General features: G+C 38.2%; 2 protein-coding genes across 3 annotated transcripts; both read left to right on the forward strand.

The window, feature by feature from the left end:
* The first annotated feature begins 674 nt into the window (after positions 1-674).
* LOC105397282 (serpin B6-like) lies at positions 675-20104 on the forward strand. Its single transcript, XM_048622280.1, has 21 exons — positions 675-913; positions 2725-2945; positions 3555-3737; positions 3981-4194; positions 4762-4973; positions 5617-5796; positions 6112-6262; positions 6939-7092; positions 8679-8683; positions 8791-8966; positions 9210-9394; positions 10494-10617; positions 11015-11165; positions 11605-11753; positions 12141-12294; positions 15914-16197; positions 16447-16662; positions 17040-17252; positions 18546-18731; positions 19102-19387; positions 19976-20104. The coding sequence occupies exons 1-21, from the start codon at positions 880-882 to the stop codon at positions 20032-20034; spliced, it is 3537 nt and encodes a 1178-aa protein (XP_048478237.1). The 5' UTR covers positions 675-879; the 3' UTR covers positions 20035-20104.
* LOC119690839 (serine protease inhibitor 27A) lies at positions 8293-11785 on the forward strand. Of its 2 annotated transcripts, none has more exons than XM_048622065.1 (5): positions 8293-8493; positions 8791-8966; positions 9210-9389; positions 9579-9794; positions 9895-10105. In XM_048622065.1, the coding sequence occupies exons 1-4, from the start codon at positions 8463-8465 to the stop codon at positions 9759-9761; spliced, it is 570 nt and encodes a 189-aa protein (XP_048478022.1). In that variant the 5' UTR covers positions 8293-8462; the 3' UTR covers positions 9762-9794; positions 9895-10105. The 2 variants fall into 2 exon arrangements, with proteins under 2 accessions (XP_048478022.1, XP_048478023.1); XM_048622066.1 differs by lacking the exons at positions 8293-8493; positions 8791-8966; positions 9210-9389 and adding exons at positions 10430-10617; positions 11015-11165; positions 11605-11785.
* Positions 20105-20924: the final 820 nt, after the last annotated feature.

Genomic DNA, 20924 nt, shown 5'->3' on the forward strand with positions numbered 1-20924 from the left:
ATCATTAGTAGACAGTTCCGAGTGTTGCGATAATTTGCATGGCATGTACTCATCGTCTTCCGAAAAAGTCGTAATTTACGTACGTATGAACTATGAACCATAGAATAACGAATACACATGATCTCTGCACTTCGCAACACGACTGGTTGGATAGACGTTCATAGAAACAAGCGGTGTCGCTTGCAGTTTGAGGTTGCATTTCACGGAGAGTGCCGCAGTTAAAAAAAAACAATTTAAAAATTTTAACTGTTCATATTATAAAAAAAGGTTAGGTACTTAAGTAATTGTATAAATTATTCATTCCCGGGCTTAATCTTTACATATTTGAGATTTTTATCCCTGGGTAGGTTGCCTTCATTTTACATGGTTGTACCTTACTACTATGACCACCATCTACCTAGTGGGTTGATGAAGAAAGCGGAGGACAGAGACTGATTGTTGTGGCGCTCATTGGGAGGGGCCATGTCTAGTAATGGATGATGATGATGCATAAATAAACTTATCCCACAGAATAAAATTGTATTATCGATTAACATATCCAAATATTGGCTCAAACGTTCAACTTTACGCCAATGTCCTTCAATGGCCAAGTATAAACCAACAACACAAAACATTGTCCAAGGAAGGCCAATAGCCAACGCTTGGTCGATTTTACAGATAAACCGGTTAACCTTCTACAGAATCAGTCTTATAAACAACGTCTTCACATACACACGTAGATATGAGCAAATTAACAATAATGATTAAATAGTGGTTGGTTCACAATATTATAGCTGGCTCATTTTATTGGTCGTTTTAAAACTTGCAATAGGATTCGGCGGCCTTCGGTCAGAGTGTGTGTGTGTTTTTTTGTTTTTCCTTGTGCTGTGCTAACTCAAGATGTCATTAGCACTATTTTTAATATTTTTTGTCGGTGAGTTTCGTTTTTTTGATAGCTTATCCATGCTACTATAAATACTGTAAGTATATATTGGGTTTTCTTTGCTTGAGGTTGCAACGGTAGGTAGCTATAGGTGACCATTTATCGGGAGCTAATTTAAACGATTCGAAAAAAGTTAAAAAGCTAAATTACTGATACTACTGACACGTATCTCTATGTAGTAGGCATTAAGAAAAAATATTAGTGTGTTACATTTGTAACTAACAAACTGATAAACAACATTTTATCCCGGAATTACTCTGGGAAGGGAAATCCAATAAATGAGATGGTATTAAACATAGACTAATATTGTTTGTACTGGTATTAAATAGGTAGTTAACGAACCCTTTTTCACTGCAAATTAAGATACCTAAGTATTATTTTGAATGTTCGTAAATAAACCAGAAACCTACTCAGGTTCAAATTATGTGGAAAGGGGTAACCTGTAGTATAGTATCGTAGGATTCGTAGGGTAGTAATACCTACATAGTAAAGTACCTACCTACTCATTCTAGGATTATTCTGGATTCTGGTATCGGTCAACTTTTACTACATCATTTCATCTACTTTGAGTTTACCTAACTCCCGAAAATTTATCCTGATTTAACGTTACTTCCTAAGGTACTACGTATACGTCCTATTATCTGCCTACCAGGTTGTACCTAATAAAATAGCAGTTAGTAAGAATAATAATTACTTAACTACTACTACGTACGAAACATTCGTTTACTTTATATTCATATACTTACCTAAAAATCAAATTATACCTATCAAATCAACCAATTTGGTGAGGTATGCATCCAAGAAATCAAAAATTTCTATGCATAAGTATTTTTTTGTAATTAAAATCCTAGCGTAAAGTTGGTGACCTCAACAAGCCAACATAATTATTCTGAGTTCATTAGTTATCAAATAGGTAACTATTTAGATAACAATGTTTATAGACACCTCAAAACCGCTGTTTAAAAATATACCTACTAAAACATAGATAGGTATAGGTACGTACAATACTATAATCACTAGTGGTAGGTAGGTAATTCCTAAACGTATATATGCTATTGAGGATAACTGTCGGTTTTCCCCACATTATGTGTATATCGGCTGTTAGCCTCATGTAAATATTGACTCTTACGATACTAAACTTAAGAACCAATAATGCCCGAATGTAACCTGTAGGTACAGAGCTTTTCGTGATTATCTAGACATTATAATCTTATATATATAAAAAAAATATTAAACAGGTATTCAGTTCACGAGGTAATTACTTTAAAAATTATGATGTACCTACTCCTAGCTAGATTTGCGATAGGTAGATAGGAATCCGATCTGAATAAAAAAGGTATTGACAAGAAACACAACAATATTTAAGATAGTTAAGATTTAAAACAATTTCTGATTAGCTTTTTGTGAAAAGGTCATCATCGATTTTATAAAAGTAGCTACACTTATTAGTATTTTATCTCTACGTATACCTCTCTCTCCTCTCTAGCATTAAGCCCACCTTTTGTACATGTATTTTTTATATATGTGCAAAAAGTTGTTGGTAATTAGGTACTAACTTACCTAAGTTTTAGATGGCTACCTAGTATACAAAAACTTCTGAACTTAATTAAGTATGTTACATAGGTATTACCATGCACCTCCTGGCATGACTGGTAGAAAATTCAGAAATAACATTAAGTCCACCCTTTACACACTTATGTTTATATTTGTTTGATGATTAAATAATAATAAATAAATAGTTACCTTTTCGTATAGATTATATTATACTCCGCCATAAGCCATAACTGACCATCTACTTCCAGCTCCACTAGCCCACAGCGCAAACACAGGCACACCCAAGCCGCCGACGATAGACGAGTCAGTGCTCCAGAATGTCTTCGGTAGCCCGCAGTCCTTCTACTCCCAAGCAGTCCCCGTGGTGCCAGAGAACGGTACCCTGGTTGACCCGGACTATTGGGACTCGGAGGATATTTACCGGCCGTCCAGTCTAACGTACGACCTGTTCGATTTGAGCATCACTAAGGTAGGTCGCTGGGTGTGCATTATGCTTCCAATAGCAGTTTAAGATCATGCTTAATACTTTTAAGCACATTCACAGTTCCAATGAAAAAAGAACACTCACCCAGAACTCCGGGAAGTAACGTGACATTTCCCAATACTGTAGGTATATTTTGTAAGTTGCCGGCCCGTAAGCAAGCTTTTGCAGATGCACACTGTCTTCATCCTGAATTGTAGTTGAAATGCTTTAAGTTTTAGGGCCTACCTATAATAATAATAATAATAATATGTGGGGACATCTCACACACGGCCATCCGACCCCAAGCTAGGTAGAACCTGTGTTATGGGTGTCGGACAGCTGATATATCTACACAAATACATAGATAGATAGATATTAAATATAAATATCAACACCCAAGACCCGAGAACAAATATACAAATATACAAATATACCTATATAAGAACATTATCGGTCGGCGGTTGGTCATTATCCTATTCGAACTCTCCACTGGAGAACTCATCTAGTAGGTACCACACACAACAGTTATCACTTGTTCATAATAGGCCCACTACCACCACCACTTCACAGTTACTCAACTATCCACACATTCCTGTAACCTAACCTACCTTCCAGCGTGTAGCCAAGTCCTCTCAGAACAACTTCCTGATGTCCCCGCTGGGGCTGAAGCTGGCGCTCGCCATCCTGACCGAGGCGGCCACGGGGACCACGCAGGCCGAGCTGGTCTCCGTGCTGAACTTCGACAAGGACCGGAACACCGTCAGGCACAAGTTTGCGAGCATTGTTAGCTCGCTGAAGGTTTGTACGCACCTTTTCCTTTACCATTTTTACTCTCATACTAATTGCTTAAAAAAGGGGTATGCTTTGACGCCAAACTAAATGCCATGGTGTGAAATAGCTTATACAGCATACGTCGTATCCTCATCATCATCGGCCCTTAATTGTCCACTGCCGCTGATGCGTGATATGAATTCAAACACACCCGTTGTAAGAGTGCAGCTTTTTATGCTCGATATTAAATGTTGATCACCTCTATTTCAGACGAAATCCCCTCAATACATCTTAGACCTGGGCAGCAGAATCTATGTGGACAACACAGCTAAGACGAGACAGAGGTTCGCCGCCATTGCTGAACAGTTTTACAACACTGAGCTCCAGAACATAGACCTCAGCAAGCCAGCGCCGGCAGCTAAGGACATCAACGCCTGGGTCTCTGAGAAGACTCAGGGAAGAATCTCACAGTTGGTCACTGAAGGTGAATATGATACGAATGAACATGAATGAAATCGGTGATATGGTCCGCAACCTATCACGTGGGTACAAATGTACAGCGAAAATCGGGTGGCTAGCTTTTAAGTCACCTCTTCTCTACCCCTTCGGGGATTACAGTCGTGAGCATATTTGTGAAAAATACCTGATGAGAAAACTTAACACTTTTTTGATTCTTTACAATAGGTAAATATATAATATACGATGAGGTTAATATGTACCAGTCTGATAATGTTGGTATCTGGTTTAGAGATCGCCAACCATTTTCCTCATACCATCGTGATCTAACATGCTTGTGATCCGGCTATCATAAAAGTATTTTAGTATTTTTATTTCACTGTATGTTTTCTTCGTTAGATTCAACGCCTAATTACCGATGAATTTTGTGAAACGCACTTTCAAAATGTATCAATATAAAATATTAGCCATGATAACTACCTACCTACCTAAAAACAATGACCTATGTATTTATCTAAGAAATACCAACATCACGTCTGTAACGCCCGCCAGAATTCATCATCACCATCTCACCCAAACCTTTTTTCCCCCTCAGCCGACCTGGCCAGTGCGGTGGTCCTGATCCTCAACACCCTCTACTTCCGAGGCACCTGGCGCCACCAGTTCGCCCCCAACGAGACGGCCGCTGCGCCATTCTACGTCACCCCGAGCGTCCAGAAACAAGCACATTTCATGAAGGTGCAGAACAGCTTCTACTACGCCGAGTCGATGAAGTTTGACGCCAAGATCCTCAGGATGCCGTATTTGGTAACACGTGATGATTATGATACTAGCAAGTTATTTATAATTTAATCTGTGGACTGTTGTATCTTAAAGCTTCAAATAAACCTCCTTCAGAATGATCTATAGGCTTATTGAAAGCTTAGCAGCTTTGTTAGAAGTGAAAATGAGGCGGCACTCATGTCTCGCTAGCCAAGTAACAACATAAAGAAAACCTGCGATTTTAAATATTTGTTTTAAAAAGTAGGTGGTATGTAATCACTGGTAAAAGCTTTCGTAAAATTCATGTCACACATTCGCACAATCGGTCGTTTACTTTCTTTATGCTAATATAATATTTACCAAAAACCGTTTCGTGATCCTTTGAAATTCTTTACAGAAGGCTCAAAATGTTTGTGTCAGCGGCGGCGTGTTTTACATACAAAAGAATTCAACGGGTTGCTTTCAACTGGGAAAACACCTCGTTTTTTTGAGCTTTTTAAATTAACAATATTTAAACTATTTTAGTATATTTACCAACTTTAAGACGCTCTTATGGGATTTAAATAATTGAACTGTGTTTTATACTTACCTAAACATAACAAATATTTTTGTGGCCCGTGAAAATTCAGCTACAGTAAATTTTGTTCCACCACTCCAATAACCATCATATTCTTATTGTTTATTCCAGGGTAGAAAGTATTCCATGAACATCATAGTACCGAACTCTCTGTCAGGCCTACCACGAGTCGTGGAGAACCTCAGCGAGCTACGGCAAGAGATGACGTTCCTCACGGAGAAGGTGGTTGACGTGACCATACCACGATTCCAGTTTGATTACACTACGCACTTCGAGAACATTCTCAAGGAGGTAAGATCACTGAGGGGTGCATGAAAGTAGCGTCAGTGACGTTTTAACTGTAGCTTTGGTTTCGGTTTTAATTAAGTATTTATTACTTGTGTATGGTTTCTGTCCGGTCCACTATCTACTGTCAAGGACTGACAGTAAACTGACTAGCTTTAATCCTGTGGCACTTGGGCTGGTATTGAATTATCGCCTTTTTTAGAGGTAGTATCAGACCTAACATAGTACTCGTATATATAGTTTTTTTCTTCTTGAAACTGTGGTTGGTTAGGCTACTTTCACAATAGCCAACTTTATGATGGTATTTTTTTATATTCCCAGCTAGGAGTGCGAGAGGCTTTCGAGGACACGGCGTCGTTCCCGGGCATCTCGCGCGGGCAGACGCTGCGCCAGCGCCTGAAGGTGTCCAACGTGCTGCAGAAGGCCGGCATCGAGGTCAACGAGCTCGGCAGTACAGCCTACTCGGCTACTGGTGAGGGCTTTGTTTTACACTCACGAGCAGTGAAAAAGTTCTACTGACAATAGCACCAAATTACTCTTAAATCCCGAGTCCGCGTTGTTATATGTCTATGTACCTACCTAAGTATATTTAACAGCGAATCAGAATATTACCTATCAAAAATAAAAATATTTTGGTCAAATTTAACAGAGAATCAGAATATTACCAACTAAAAATAAAAATATTTTGGTCAAATTCTTAATTGAATGTTTTAATAAAAAATTGGGGTAATTTCATGTCGACATTTTGTAATTGGAACTTTTTCATTTTTTGTGGCCTTATGACGCATTTTTTAAGATACCTATGCGTTTGAAAACTAGTTAGATGTACACTGGTATCTTCAGAATGCTACAGCGGTTAAGCTACACTAAGTACACTAACTAAAGAGATGAAGATCCCAGGCGCTTTTTGTTTTCATGTCTTGGACGAGACAGAAAGATAGAAATAGTCGGTCCCTTTTGCATTGTAACTGACATACAAAAAGCTAGTAAAGCGTAAAATTATCACACCCTAAACTGTCCAATCCAAAGAAAACTGACCCCTCATAGTAGAATTTATTGTCACTCTCAGATAGATCACGTTTTCAGTTCCAAAGTACTTACATTAGTTCCAGACCTAGTGATAACGTTCTGTTACTTTATGCTTCCAGAAATATCTCTAGTGAACAAGTTCGGCACAGACAACGATGGCATGCAAGAAGTGATAGCCAACAAGCCATTCCTGTTCTTCATTGAGGATGAGGCCACCAGACAACTGCTGTTCAGCGGCAGATTCGCCGACCCCACTGCTACAATCAAAATGGCGTAGATTTCAGAATTACAAGAGAAAGAAACATTATGTTGGATGCTTTTGAACCCGTTTAGATGCGGGAAGTCAAGCAATTGGTGCTATCGTATCAAACTTAATGTTAATTTAAATGTAATTATGGTAGCTTTTAAGTTTAAAACAGACGCAGCGCATTTGTAATGATTCAGCATGATCGATATTTTCCGTTTTTCTCCTTAGCGTGTCGGTGACAAACATTACAGTTGCACTATGTAGGTTTTGTCACCGTGATGCAATGATTTAGTTGAGGGGTCCTTTCATGAACCCTATAAGTAGTTTCAAATTCAATTTGCCAGCAAAGAGATTTTTTTTAAATAATTTTCTGCTACAGACAATGTTGAAGGTTTAAAAATAACTTATAAATTATGAAATGACGAAGTATATTATAAAATAAATAAATGAAAACGTGGACATTTTGTTTTAATGCCATTTAGTTTATTGCAATCTGATGTAGGTAATAATACTAATTATGTAGAAAAAGAGACTCTCTCTCTCCCCTCTCTTTTCGAAAGCAGAGTATTAGTTTTTAATTTCATCTTTATACGATTAATAAAAGCATTCGACTTTGAAATCTGACACAACTAAAATCCTCTTAGGTATGTCTGGTGTATAAATGGCTCACCGACAGTAGTTACATGGTCGGCCCTCTGCTGCTTCAGTTTGCAGATTTTCAGAGCTATGTCGGTTTCTCTCAGTGCCTAACAGAATTTCAGGCTGTATATCTATACATAGATACAACTCTGTATCTGATAGTTACTGTCGATATCAATGTCTGCATGAAATTAACACCCATAGAAGTTCTTCTGGAATTTCGAGAAGAAATAAGACGCACCCGCCTGAATCAGAATTGCTGTTATATGTTACACTCATACACATATATTACGGAAACTTTAAAAAATCCTGGTGATCAAGTAATATAGGTGTTCTTCAAAGATACGTCTTTAGCCCACTCTTGTTTGTAATATGAATGAATGATCATCATCATCAACTGACCGTGATAGTCCATGGGCTCTCCCGGCCTTTCATAAGTAGCGCTGCGACATTCTGTATGGGTATACATATAAAGAAATACCATTTCATTTTGATGTATTTTATTTATTTTTCCTGCTTAGGGCAAAGATCGGGGAACCCTCAACATTGTTGATGCGAATAAACCGGTTGATTATTATTTGTTCAGTATCATTTTATATGTCGATGTGAATGTGCGTTCGAAGCAATGTGGTGTGACGTAAATATTATAATAAAATGATTAATAAATGCAAAGCATCGTACGGGAAAACCCTTACGCCGTATCAGTGCAGCTTCCTAAAATAAGTTTAATCTTACCACCTACTAATTCGTTTTCAAGATGATATTTCGATCCATCATCATATTTATTGGTAAGTACGTAATACTTTAATAATATAATACATGTAGGTACCATTGTACCTACCTATAGATCCGTTTACAAACTGTCAAATACTGATAAGGAAAATCTGTCATTTGAGATAGATGAGTGACTTCAAGAAAGTTTAACGAACGCCATTTTAGTAAAGTTAACGATCCTAACTATATAAATTGACAGCAAAGGTATACTTAATAAGTATTACTTATCCTTTTTCTGAGTTACTTTTAAACTAACATTTCATTCTGATTGTTACGCTTACCTTTAGTCGATGTTTTTTGACAATTTCCAGGTCTTCTGAAAGTATGCAGTTGTGCGCCGCGGCTAGAGTCATTCTTGCAATACTGCGTCCAAGCAGAACCACTAAAAGGAAATTTGATAGACGCAGATTACTGGGATGATGACGAACCCTCCACTTATGAACCTCCCACCATGCCATATGACTTCTTCGACTTGGGCTTAATACAGGTAAAGAGAGAAAATTATATAGTTCATCTAAGAGTTTTCTTAAGGTCTGAATAGACAATCAACATTTGTGATGGACATGGTCGTATAGATATTTTATTATAGAAGTAAAATAATGGGAGTCCACACCCATGTCCCAACTTGAAAAGAAATACATATACTTTGACCTTTGCTTCAATATGTTTGCATATCACATTACATTTTCCTCGTAGAAATGTTACCCTAATATAATATCTCCCATTTCAGCGTAAAGCTGAAGGTGTTGGCAATTTTCTGATATCACCATTTGGAGTGAAAACCGCAATAGGCCTCCTTGCAGAGGCTTCTACGGACACCACGCAGGTTGAGCTCATCAATGCATTGGGCTTTCAAACCGACCGCTACGCAAATCGAAAGAAATATTCAGAGATTAATAACTTTATGAAGGCAAGGTTTGATTTTTTCTACAAATTCTATTCTATTCTCTGTGGGGTTGTAAGCCGTGTATTTACATGGCCTGTACCTGATTATCTTGAATGAAACCGTGCATGGCACGGTCGGCATTTGAACCCACACCTCAGCAGAGCTAAGAACGTTAGTTAACGAAGTTACTAGCATTATTTATTTGTTTTTCAGATGAATTCAACAGCCAACGTCATGGATGCAGGAAGTCGAATATACTTGAATACGTCGAATACTCCAAGAGCAAGATTCGCGGCCATTGCGCAAGAGTTTTACGGAACAGACCTAGTCAACTTGGATTACTCAAACCCAACACTGGCATCTCAGGATATCAACTCTTCAGGGTTTCAGGTGTGACGAAAGGCAGAATTCCAGACCTCATTACTGAAGGTGAGACTTGAAGACTCCACGTTTCAGCAACCGTTGATGGTAGCATGATTTTGTATATGTATATGATTTATTATAAAGAAGTATTTGTATTTATTGGCAGCTGAATTTCGAGATGCGTCTCTGATGGTGATGAATACGATGTTCATCCATGGCACGTGGCGGCATCAGTTCGATTCCCGGAGGGCCACAGCTCGTGTGTTTTACTATACGGCTCGGACCTCCAAGATTTTGCCCTTTATGAGGGTACAAAACACATTCTACTACGCCGACTCTTTGGTATTTGACGCGAAGATCTTGAGGATGCCGTTTTTAAGTAAAGTAAGTAAAGTAAAAATTGTTTATTTGCACATAAAACACATAATACCTAAGTAAAATTTAAATCTTATTTTACAAAACAAAAAGTATTCTTGCGCACATCTTACATTTTTGGTAAGTATGTTTGAATTTTGGATTCAAGGAAGCCTCCAAAGCCATCAAGTAATCATAGTTATCGTTAGGACATCTTATTTACTCATAAATGTCCCAAACCAGCTCAAACTTCTACACTAAAATTGGGTGCTATGACTATGGCTATGACACAGCCACTCTTTAAAAATGGTTATTCATTGTACTAATGTAGGTATTTATATTTTACAGGGTAATAAACTAGCAACTAGCAATGAATATAATAATCCCAAATTCTGCAACTGGATTCGCGAGAATTATGGACAATCTGCAAGAACTTCATAAGGAGATGGGTTTCCTCAGGGAGAGGCTGGTCGATGTCAACTTGCCAAAGTTTCAGTTTGCTGACGTCACATCATACAGACAAATATTGTCAGAGGTGGGTTGAGATTTCTGAAGGTATATAATCAACGTGGATAATATTATGTATTTGGATACTTTTCGAAACAGCCTGTGTTCATAAAATAACTACCACATAAAACTTTAATCAGTGTTTAAAACAAAATTTGACAGATTTTGTAGGCGTTTGAAAACGCTAAACATCTGTTAAATACTGTCTAAGTTTTTGTGGAAACGCCCGGGATGTAGTATTACGATGATTCCGTGATGAGTGTAAAATGTAAACCAATTTCCATGTCGGAATCCAAGAGCTGGATCGAACAAAACTTAGATCGATATTTGGTGGTTATGATTTATATAAATGTATTTTATGGACATTATATATTGGATACAAGGAGAATAGTCCTTAATTCTTCTACATAATGCATATTTTTCAGTTGGGTATACAAGAAGCTTTCGGGGCAACAGCGTCCTTCCCTGGTGTGAGCCGGGGTCAACAACTAAATGGAAGGTGGAAATTGAGCACCGTTTTACAGAAAGTTGGTATCGAAGTCAACGAATTCGGTCCTAATTCGCGTTACAAAAGTGGTGAGACGATTTTTATAATACAAAGTAACTCATTAGGTGCATTCATAGGTTTTTGTTAGCATCCCCATCACCAGTATCCATACCATTTCGTTAGGTGCATTCATAGGTGTACAGTCCAGGGACGTCACATCAAATAATAACTGCTATTTAACAAATTAACTGATTTATTGTAAACTATGTAAGTAATTATTGCTACAATGATATGAGGTTGATAATGAGTACGCGGGTTGACTGCTAAAGGTATACTGACTCAATTACACTAAAGTGAGGTTAAACTGCTGACGCGGACACAAATAATGTATATATTGCAGCCTCTTCCTAGCTTGGGGTCGGATTAATATTATTATTAATTTACAGTGTCTGTAAAAAGTCGTCCCTACCGACCTTCATTAGCAGAATTAAACAGCACTTTTTTTCAGCAAATTTCTATTATTTTCAGACGAGACTTCCGACACCTCTGCCATCGGTGCAGTGTTGGAGGTGATAGCCAACAGGCCCTTCTTCTTCTTCGTGGAGTACGAGCCGCTGAGGCAGGTGCTGCTGGCCGGCAGACTGGCGGACCCGGCGCCACCCCCTGTTCGGGTGCCGGTACCACTCACGCTGCCTTGGAACTAGAAAATCATTATTGTATACCACAGCAGACGTCTATTAGGTCTACTAGACACCACAAATGAGGCATGTTTTGTGAGAGTGCTGTTTACCTATATGGATACCTAATACAATAGAAAAACCGAAACTGTATTTTTACGAAATCAAAAACTTTTAGGTTTTATTTTTATCTTCTATCTTCTAACTGCCCGTTTCAATATCTCTATCTACCGCTGACTGGTAGTTACTTTAATATGATTTTGACAGGTTGTAACTTTAACTGTCAGTTTCAATAACTCTATTTATCGATAACTGACAGTTACTTTCATACGATTTTGACACATGAAAAGTAGCATTCTGTCAAAATCGTATGTAAATAACTGTTAGTTATTGAAACTGGCAGTAAATGTGTCTGACACTGGTGCAGTGTTGGAGGTGATAGCTAACCGGCCCTTCTTCTTCTTCGTGGAGTACGAGCCCCTGAGGCAGGTGCTGCTGGGCGGCAGCTGGCGGACCCGGCGCCGCCCCCGCCCGGGTGCCGGTACCACTCGCAACGCCGCGGAACTAGACAATCATCCACTGCTGGACATAGGCCTCTCCCAAGGAGCGCCACAACACTCGGTCCTGGGCCGTCCTCATCCAGCCAGTATCAGTATCAGACAGCCTAAGGTCGTCGCATCGTTGTCGGTCCAGCGGGCAGGAGGGGGTCCCACGCAGTATGAGAATTGAGCACTGAGCAGCCCGCCGTTCGGCAGATATGACCAGCCCGCTGCCACTTCTACTTGCATATTTTGATAGCTATGTCTATATTATTATGTACCTTATACCTATATAGATACCTAATACAATAGAAAAACAACGACATAATAATCTTTGATGTTTTATCTTCTATGTGCCCAGATTATTATATACTTAGAACGCATTTTAAAAATGCATAAGGATACGAGATACGAACCGACAGGAAAAATCCAGAAGGCTTTTAGCCAGAACTTTAGATATATGCCTCTGTCTAAAAAAAATGATAAGGATCTAGGCATGGTCCGCATGGTAGACAGTCTGTACCAGAACCTTCTTTTCCTTTCGTATCGGTCATTTGTCCTATCCTATCCTACTTCCTACTAATATTATACTTAAACGCGAAAGTTTGTGAATATGTGTGTGTGTGTGTGTGTGTGTATGTTTGTTATTTCTTCACGTTAAAACAGCTGAACCGATTTATAAATAAAATTTTATATGGAGTTAGTGGCTTGGCTGACACCCTGGATTAACACATAGCTTTTTAACGCAAAATTCCAACGGGGGGAACTTTTTAGGGTGAAGCGAAGCTCGCGGGTACCTACAGCTAGTTGGAATATAAAAATGATTGATTAAAGATAGCTCCTACGTACCTACCTACTAGCACAAAAACTTGGGTACTATACTTATCTATATTTAGTTGTAAGCATAATAATCATCCCGTAAACATACACTACTGGATGAACGTCTCTCCCACAGAAATTTTGACTTCTGTGGTACCTCTCCCTAGGAGCAACACTCTGCACCCCCTCCTACCATTCCACTACAAATTACTTGAAGCTATCCTTCTTCAGCCAGCTTAAATCGGTTCTTTCTATGACCACTGACACAGACAATTAGTAATCTTGCAAAGGCAAAATATTTTATTTTCCTTATGATAAAATGCGCAACGTAGTCGCCCGCCAAACGTATCATATATGCATAATAATAATAATATATGGTCATTGCCCATACCACAATATTAAAACAAATTATCGCACAAGATAAATATCAATGAACAATGAACTCTAAGGCTCGATTAAATAAAGTTTATTTTATAAAGACTAGTAGGACCTTCATCATTCGGTCACTTAACTAACCGGTTGTCATTCATTCATTTGTTTATAATGTGTTTAAGAGAGCTTATGTGTAGACGTGTGATTCGAGTATACTTGTATTTTTATTTATAAAATATAAGCGTAGTAAAAGTTTGTTATTTAAGGATGTGGTTATAGTAGTTACACATAAAATTATAATAAAAGTTTGATCTCCCAAATAAAATGAAGGTGTTAATATGTGTCGGTAAGTTCAACTATTAAACTTGGTAAATATCTTAAAATATCTCACTTTAATCGTGATTTGCATTTGAATTGTACGTAAGGTACCTAAGTAGATCTTTGCTATACCTATACCTACCGAATAGGGTTTCTGATTTCTCGACCTGTTTGCGTTCTCGAGCTTCGAGAATTCTCGTGCCCAAATTCTCGAGTCTTCTCGAGTCTCGAGCCTTTCTAAGAAGACCTTTAGAAAAAACCTTAATTAAAAAAAAACCTTAAAATCTCCTATTTTACTTTGTCTAAGTAATCAAAAAGAAAATACTCTACTAATACTAATAATATTAGCTGTCTAGCTAGCTACTAATTACTAGTACAAGGTGGGCCAAAAGTAACCACCCTATTGGAAGTTGCTCTCATTTGTGCAAATGTCGGCCAATTTCAAATAATTTTTTTGATATTGGTGGACTAGACAAATGCAGACTACAAGTTCAGAACTTCAGAAGCCGTGGAGTGATTTATACTCCCCAAGAACGCGGAATAATTGTGTTTATTTAGTTTTCGGGTCGCCTTTTCGTTTTATCTGTCATTTTTTCCTGTAATATCGCCCGATTTAACCATTTCAAACAGATTATCTTGGGTTTTTTGAAGTACCGTGTCAATAAGCCCGTATCTCTGGAAGCCCTTAAGGACAACATTCGACACGAGTGCGTGAATCTCTCGACCGAAGTTTTCACTGAAGTGATGAGAAATGCCAATGCCATAAATCGAGCCCGTATGGCAATCAATTGTGACGGCGCCCATTGGGCCGATATCATCTTCTCGACTTTATAAATAAAATTGTTAAGGTTCAAATAAGCATAATCAAAAAACAGAATCGAAGTTTTTCATTTAGAAAAAAATGAGAGCTAAACAACATCGGACTTCTTTTGGTCCATCTGAACTTAGAAACAGTACATAACTATTACTATTAAATTTGAATCATTCATTGAAAGAAAGAAAAAATGAAAACGTTTATTCAGTGCACTGCAAACACACACCGAATACTACGTGCTAAATTACAGATTGAATAAAATATGAAATAAGATGTGAAAAATGTGAAATGTTAAACTTTAATAAATTTTAAGTAATAAGAAGTTATGTGTACATGAGGTAAGTAGTCATACATTTCATAATAAAAACTTACACGTTATTTACATATTTACCTTCATGGAATTTATTTAGACATTGGTATTATTAGTACAGCACGAGCTTAAATGGATATGAAACATAATAAATCATAATACACGCGCGTGTGTTGTTAAGCGGCGCAGGAAAATTCGAACTCAATAAGTATTCTTAATTTTTATCTCAAGGCTCGAGAAATTCTCGAGTCTTCAGATTTTTTTCTCGTCTCGAACCAAGCCGAATTTCTCGAATCTTCTCGAGCTCGAGAATTCTCGAGCAGAAACCCTACTACCGAATTTATCTAAGAGAAGATATTTATCAAAGATTAGGTATAAACCGGTGCTCAGGGGTTATCCCTCCATTTCAAAATAGAAATGATCTTCCTTAATGACGTTTCAACCTTAATTAATTAACTACTAATGTAGGTAAGTATAGGCAGATATAATTAATGTCTAATGAGTAGAAAGTTATCCACTAATTCTTATTCTTAATAAATAATGATTAGAACTCGTAATTTGGAAGCAATGACAATATCGATAGTGATTTTAATAATCATAATAATCTTCTTTACTTACTTACTACCTTTACATACCTATACTTACCTGCCGAGTGATTTTTTTTCAGCGACCAAGCCAAGATCAATATATTAAATTTTATGTTATGAATGTAATATATTATTTATATGCGAATAAGATCCTGGGCTAGATGGGGATTCCCATAAGTCTCACCGTTTAGTAATCCAAGAAACTTTCTCTCTTACAACAAACAAGTCTTGCAACAAGTTATGCTTATTTGGAAAAAATACAAATATTAAAATGACAAATCTACCTGATTAGCAATATAAAAATTGAGATAGTCAGCAGTTGAAATAAAAGCCCCCATTTATCAAAAGTTAGGTCTCCACCTTTAGGTCACATAATTTTAACCCAAAAGTTTTTTTTACAGCGTTCCTAGCCAGCCAGCTGTGCACGCTAAACGGCCAGTACAGCCAGAAGGATAAGTCCCTGAACTCTCGTCTGAACTACTTCGACACGGACCTTCTTCGCTATGCCGCGGAGGACCGGCCGGGCAACATCATGCTGTCTCCGGCCAGCATCAAGTCAGTCCTCGCCATGATCCTGGAAGGAGCTGGAGGGAAGACCGAAGCGGAAATACGCAGCGCTTTGAGGCTGTCTCCGAATAAAAGGGACTACAGGGAACAGTTGCACCTGTATCTCCAATCTTTGCAGGTTAGACCCTAGTTATCGTAACAGAACTTACTTTAAATGGCTCATTTATGATTTAGTGAAGTCATGGACAAATAAATCTGCTTCCTTGATATTTTAGGCCATCAACATCATTATAAACCAGAGGAACGCTTAGATCGGGAAATTGAAGCACCCCTAAGGAGATGCCAATTCTATGCCAAGTAATCAGTCATTTCCTTCATTCCAATATTCTAGTTATCGTATGTAATATGGCCATATATCCATTCTCAGGCGCACACTCCAGGAACGCAGCTGGAAAACGCAAATGCAGTGTTCGTGTCAACAAAACTGGGCAGGCAAGTGAAGCAAGAGTACGACCAGATGATCAGGAAGGTCTACATGTCGGAGTTGACCCCCTTAGACTTTCTGAGGACCGACAAGAGTGCCCAGCACATCAACAAGTGGGTTAAAGATAAAACGCATGGCCTGATTCCTGAAGTTATTCAAGCTGGTAAGCATTTGATAACTTTTCATATAAGTTCTGTTTATATACCTAAGTATAATTATTAAGGTAGTCGTCGATAACCTACATTGAAAAAATATACGGAATTGATATGGGAAGGTCTTCATAAAAAAAACTTTTGAATAATAAAGGTATTCCAACTCAATTCAAGTATCTAAATTATTTATTAATCAATGGTTAAGAAGGATGCAATAATGAAATTCTCGCTTAACTCAGCCTGTAACGGGAGCTTTAATCTAGTGTACCCCTACTAGTATAATCTGTTCCCCTACTAGTATATTCAAGATAACAATATCATAAGACCAGGTACATTCCTTTCAAACAGCAAAACAGCAAGTCATAAAACTACCACCATTACTTTCCAGGCAACATAAACCCAACAACAGACATCCTTCTGCTAAACGCCCTGTACTTCAAGAGTAACTGGGCCCGCGCCTTCTTCGAGGGCAGCCGGAGCTCCTGCTTCTACACCCAGGGCCAGTGCCGGAAGGTGGCCATGATGAGCCAGGTGGACGAGGTCAACTACGCCTTCGTGGATAATCTGAGGGCTCATGCTGTCGAGCTGCCGTATGTGGTGAGAATATTGTTGTTTTGTATTGAAGTAGGTTAGTCAGCTTTTCTGTACTGTAGATAAGAATGGACATACCTAATAATAAAATACTTACCCCCTTATTCATAAAAAGTTATTGGACGCTTTAGTTATTGAACTGTTTTGTCACTCTCTGTCGGGTTAGGCTCTATGCATCTCCATAGGATAAATATTTGATAAATTATTTATTTAAATAAAATTATAGTGCTGATGATAGAATAAAATAAACTCATCATCATCATCATCATCAGCCTATAGCAGTCCACTGAGGCCTCTCCCAAAGCACGCCATTGGATGCGATCTTTAGCTTTCCGCATCCAATCATATCCTTTCGCAAGTCGTCATTGTCACACAAAAATAAACTATGGTCCTATAAATATTTTATGTCAACCTAAAATGTTCATTTGAAAACTTTAAAGTATAAACTTTTACCTCGATCCGTTTGCGTTAATCGCTTCAAACTTTAACGTTGATCCACGACGATACTGAATTTCAAAGTTTTGGTGTGGAGAAACAACCCGTAATTTATAGTTTTTTGAAAATACTATGACGTAGGTACATTAAATGTTGGAATATACCGACGCATACAATAAATGTACGAGTGTCGCAAAACATCAAGGTTTTCCTCAATGTTTAAATCCTCAACAAGTATGACCGCTTACTTATGTTATGACGACTCAAACCTGTTTGCCGAAGTTGGAATTTGAGGAAACAATACAACGAAATCCTTTTTTTTCTCAGTATAAACCTGATGTGATTCTTGAGCTTATCATATTTATTGCACATCTCATGCTTTGGTAAGGAGTAAGGAGCTTAATAGTTAAGATAAGAACGAAATACTGGGTAGCTTAGACCTAAACACTGACGCGGTAGATTTTTTTTATGTTCTGAACATTTAAATCTCTTTGCATTTGTTTGATGAATACTTAGTGAAAAGAATTTACTCATGGCATGTTTTGAAATCGCATCGTATACTAAGGCCCAGTGGTATATAGTAGGTGGTGGTGCCATACTGGACGAATATTGGTGAGGGAGCACGATGATGACCACTCACAATGTCAATAGTGATATTTATGATCGGATGATCGCCCTGCCCCACACAACTATTCCTCGCAAACATACTTTCATTACACTTTACACCGTTTCGTCTTCTATTACCATGCTCTTCTTGAGATGGTCAATACTTATTTATTTATTGCATTCATCCGTCCAATCGCTTTATTCTGTCTCTCGAGACTACCCAAAACACTGCTAACCAACAAAAACCCCTATTCCCAGCACGGCAAGTACTCCATGATAGTCCTGGTGCCGGCGGAGCGCGAGGGTCTGGGCACGCTGATCCGGGACCTGCCCTACATGAGCCTGCCGCAGATCTCGGACCTCATGCAGAGGACGGAGGTGGACCTGTCGCTGCCGAGGTTCCAGGTCACGTATGAGGAGGACCTCGTGCCGATATTGAAGAAGGTGGGTTGGCTGAGGAGATGGATTTGGGGCGTATTGTGTACTGTTCTGGTGTAGACAGGGATAGTGTCTAGAATACCTTCTAAACTAGATACTTTCCGAGATATAGAAAGTGTCATCCTATTTCTGAAACGGCCTTTTAAGTACCAGTCTATATTTTACGTTTGGCAAAATTCCATATTTTTACCATAAATAATTATACAATATTATCGTTAAGAAATTTCAGAAAACCAACAAGTTGTCATTTTTTTCTTTAGTGAGACACTTTATATCCTTTATCTTCACGAGGACGAGAATTGACTACCGGGATACCCTTGCCAGAAAACATTTTAAACCAAATAAGTAACTAAACCTTAAAATTTCCACCTTACAGATGAAAATCAACGAAGCATTCACCAAAGACTCAAACCTGACCGGCGTGTTCCAAGGGGAGTCGGCGCAAATCAACGCGCTATTCCACAAAGTATACATTGACGTCAACGAGCAGGGAACCGAAGCGGCCGCCTCTACCGGAGCAGTAGTGGTGCCGCTCATCAGCGATAACGTCCAGTTGCTGGTGGACCGCCCCTTCGTGTTCTTCATCAGGGATAATGAGCTGGGGTCCGTGCTGTTTGAGGGGAAGATTGAGGAGCCAACTAGATGGGAGGATAGCCCGCGAGGTTCGTAGGATGCTAAAACATCTACACAGCTACAGTCACATGCTGAGTTGTCTCTTTCTATTCGTATAAACTGGCAGCAATATGTATATTTTTCCGATATAAGCTTACAGCCGAACGTTCATTGCCGGCTAAACTAAGTTAGTTCGCTTAGTTGAGCCAGTTTTTCATAACATAGTGCATAGTTTGCGGTGGACGCACATGTATGAATAAACTGGCTCAACTATGCGAACTAACTTAGTTTAGCCGGCAGTGGATGTTCGGCTAAAAGTTCCTTTGTGCAAATCAGTGTTCTCAGCAATGGTCGAAGGTTCTCAGTGACAGTCAACAATATACAAAAACATAATAATTGTAGCCATATTGTAGCTTTTAAATAAAAATCCTTATCATGTTTAGCTTACACATGAAAGCACAATCATTACCGATAAAAAAGTTAATACCATCTTGGAGACACTTAGTTGTACCTTATAAGGCTGTATAATTAAACTGTAAATTGCATAATTTCGTTAAAATTGTGCGGTTCACGTGGAAAGCTTGAATTTCTACCATTCATAGCTACACCGTATGCTCACTTGTTTTTATTATTTTCAGGACGCAAACCCGCAAAGGCACCTCAATCTTCTGGTAACAGGAAACAAGGACGAAAATAATTTAAGACTTTACCATAAATTAGTTATTAGCTAGGTATTTAGTTTTAAAAGGTATACAATAATTAAATAACAAAAATATAAACGTGTTTTGTTTTTGGCCCATTTAAGAATTGAGTAGGTAGTATTAAATTACCGACCATTTAACTGGAGGATGCTCATGTCTGAATAGATCTTTGCGCTTTTTTAAGCTTGGACCATTTCCTACCAGGCCCACTGCGGGTTGGAAAGTTCACAGGTCTAGATATGATAAATCTAGACGAGCAGGTTTCCTCACGATGTTTTCCTTTACCGTTTAGAAACCCTTAAATAAACTCACGAATGAAAGTCGAGATCTTATCCTTTGCACCACCATGGCTCACACATCTGATAATAATATTTATTCTTAGTATATTTTTTCTAAACAATTAGGTAATTAGTACATGCCAGGATTTGAACCCAGCCACGGCGTCTCTAGTTAGATTAGTCTTCGAGACTAGATTTTAGCCGTTATAAAACCACAAGACAAAATATTCATGTTTTTTTTATATAAGTAAACATTTTTTATTCTTAGAAATTTGGGCGTTTTGTACTTATGGCATTTCGCTTTTTGAAATGTCGCGAACATACACCAAAAGCGGGACAAAAACGCCCGATGTCCTTTGCAGTAATACTTGGCAAGGATGCTATCCTCTCTTCATCTAAAATCTTGAGGTTGTTTTTAGGTCCTCACTTTTGAACATCATTATCATCATCATCATATTAGTACCTAATTATTATTTTGTCATAATTGGGTAGTACCTAGTGTCGTTGCGAACGATAAATGGATAGATTTTTTACGAGGTTGCAAAAGAGGTATAGTAATCTGAAAAGGAATGTCTTTAACAGATTACAGCTACGGCTGAATAGTAATA

The sequence above is a fragment of the Plutella xylostella genome, chromosome 7, assembly GCF_932276165.1.
Source record: "Plutella xylostella chromosome 7, ilPluXylo3.1, whole genome shotgun sequence".
NCBI classification, from domain to species: domain Eukaryota; kingdom Metazoa; phylum Arthropoda; class Insecta; order Lepidoptera; family Plutellidae; genus Plutella; species Plutella xylostella.

Bases quoted from the DNA above. Each gene is read 5' to 3' on its own strand.
- LOC105397282 (XM_048622280.1), top strand. From the start codon at position 880: ATGTCATTAGCACTATTTTTAATATTTTTTGTCG. The intron at 16,198-16,446 runs GTTAGACCCTAG...ATCCATTCTCAG, and splicing joins TGTATCTCCAATCTTTGCAG to GCGCACACTCCAGGAACGCA. The intron at 19,388-19,975 runs GTTCGTAGGATG...TATTATTTTCAG, and splicing joins ATGGGAGGATAGCCCGCGAG to GACGCAAACCCGCAAAGGCA.
- LOC119690839 (XM_048622065.1), top strand. From the start codon at position 8,463: ATGATATTTCGATCCATCATCATATTTATTG. The intron at 8,494-8,790 runs GTAAGTACGTAA...GACAATTTCCAG, and splicing joins ATCCATCATCATATTTATTG to GTCTTCTGAAAGTATGCAGT. The intron at 8,967-9,209 runs GTAAAGAGAGAA...CTCCCATTTCAG, and splicing joins TCGACTTGGGCTTAATACAG to CGTAAAGCTGAAGGTGTTGG.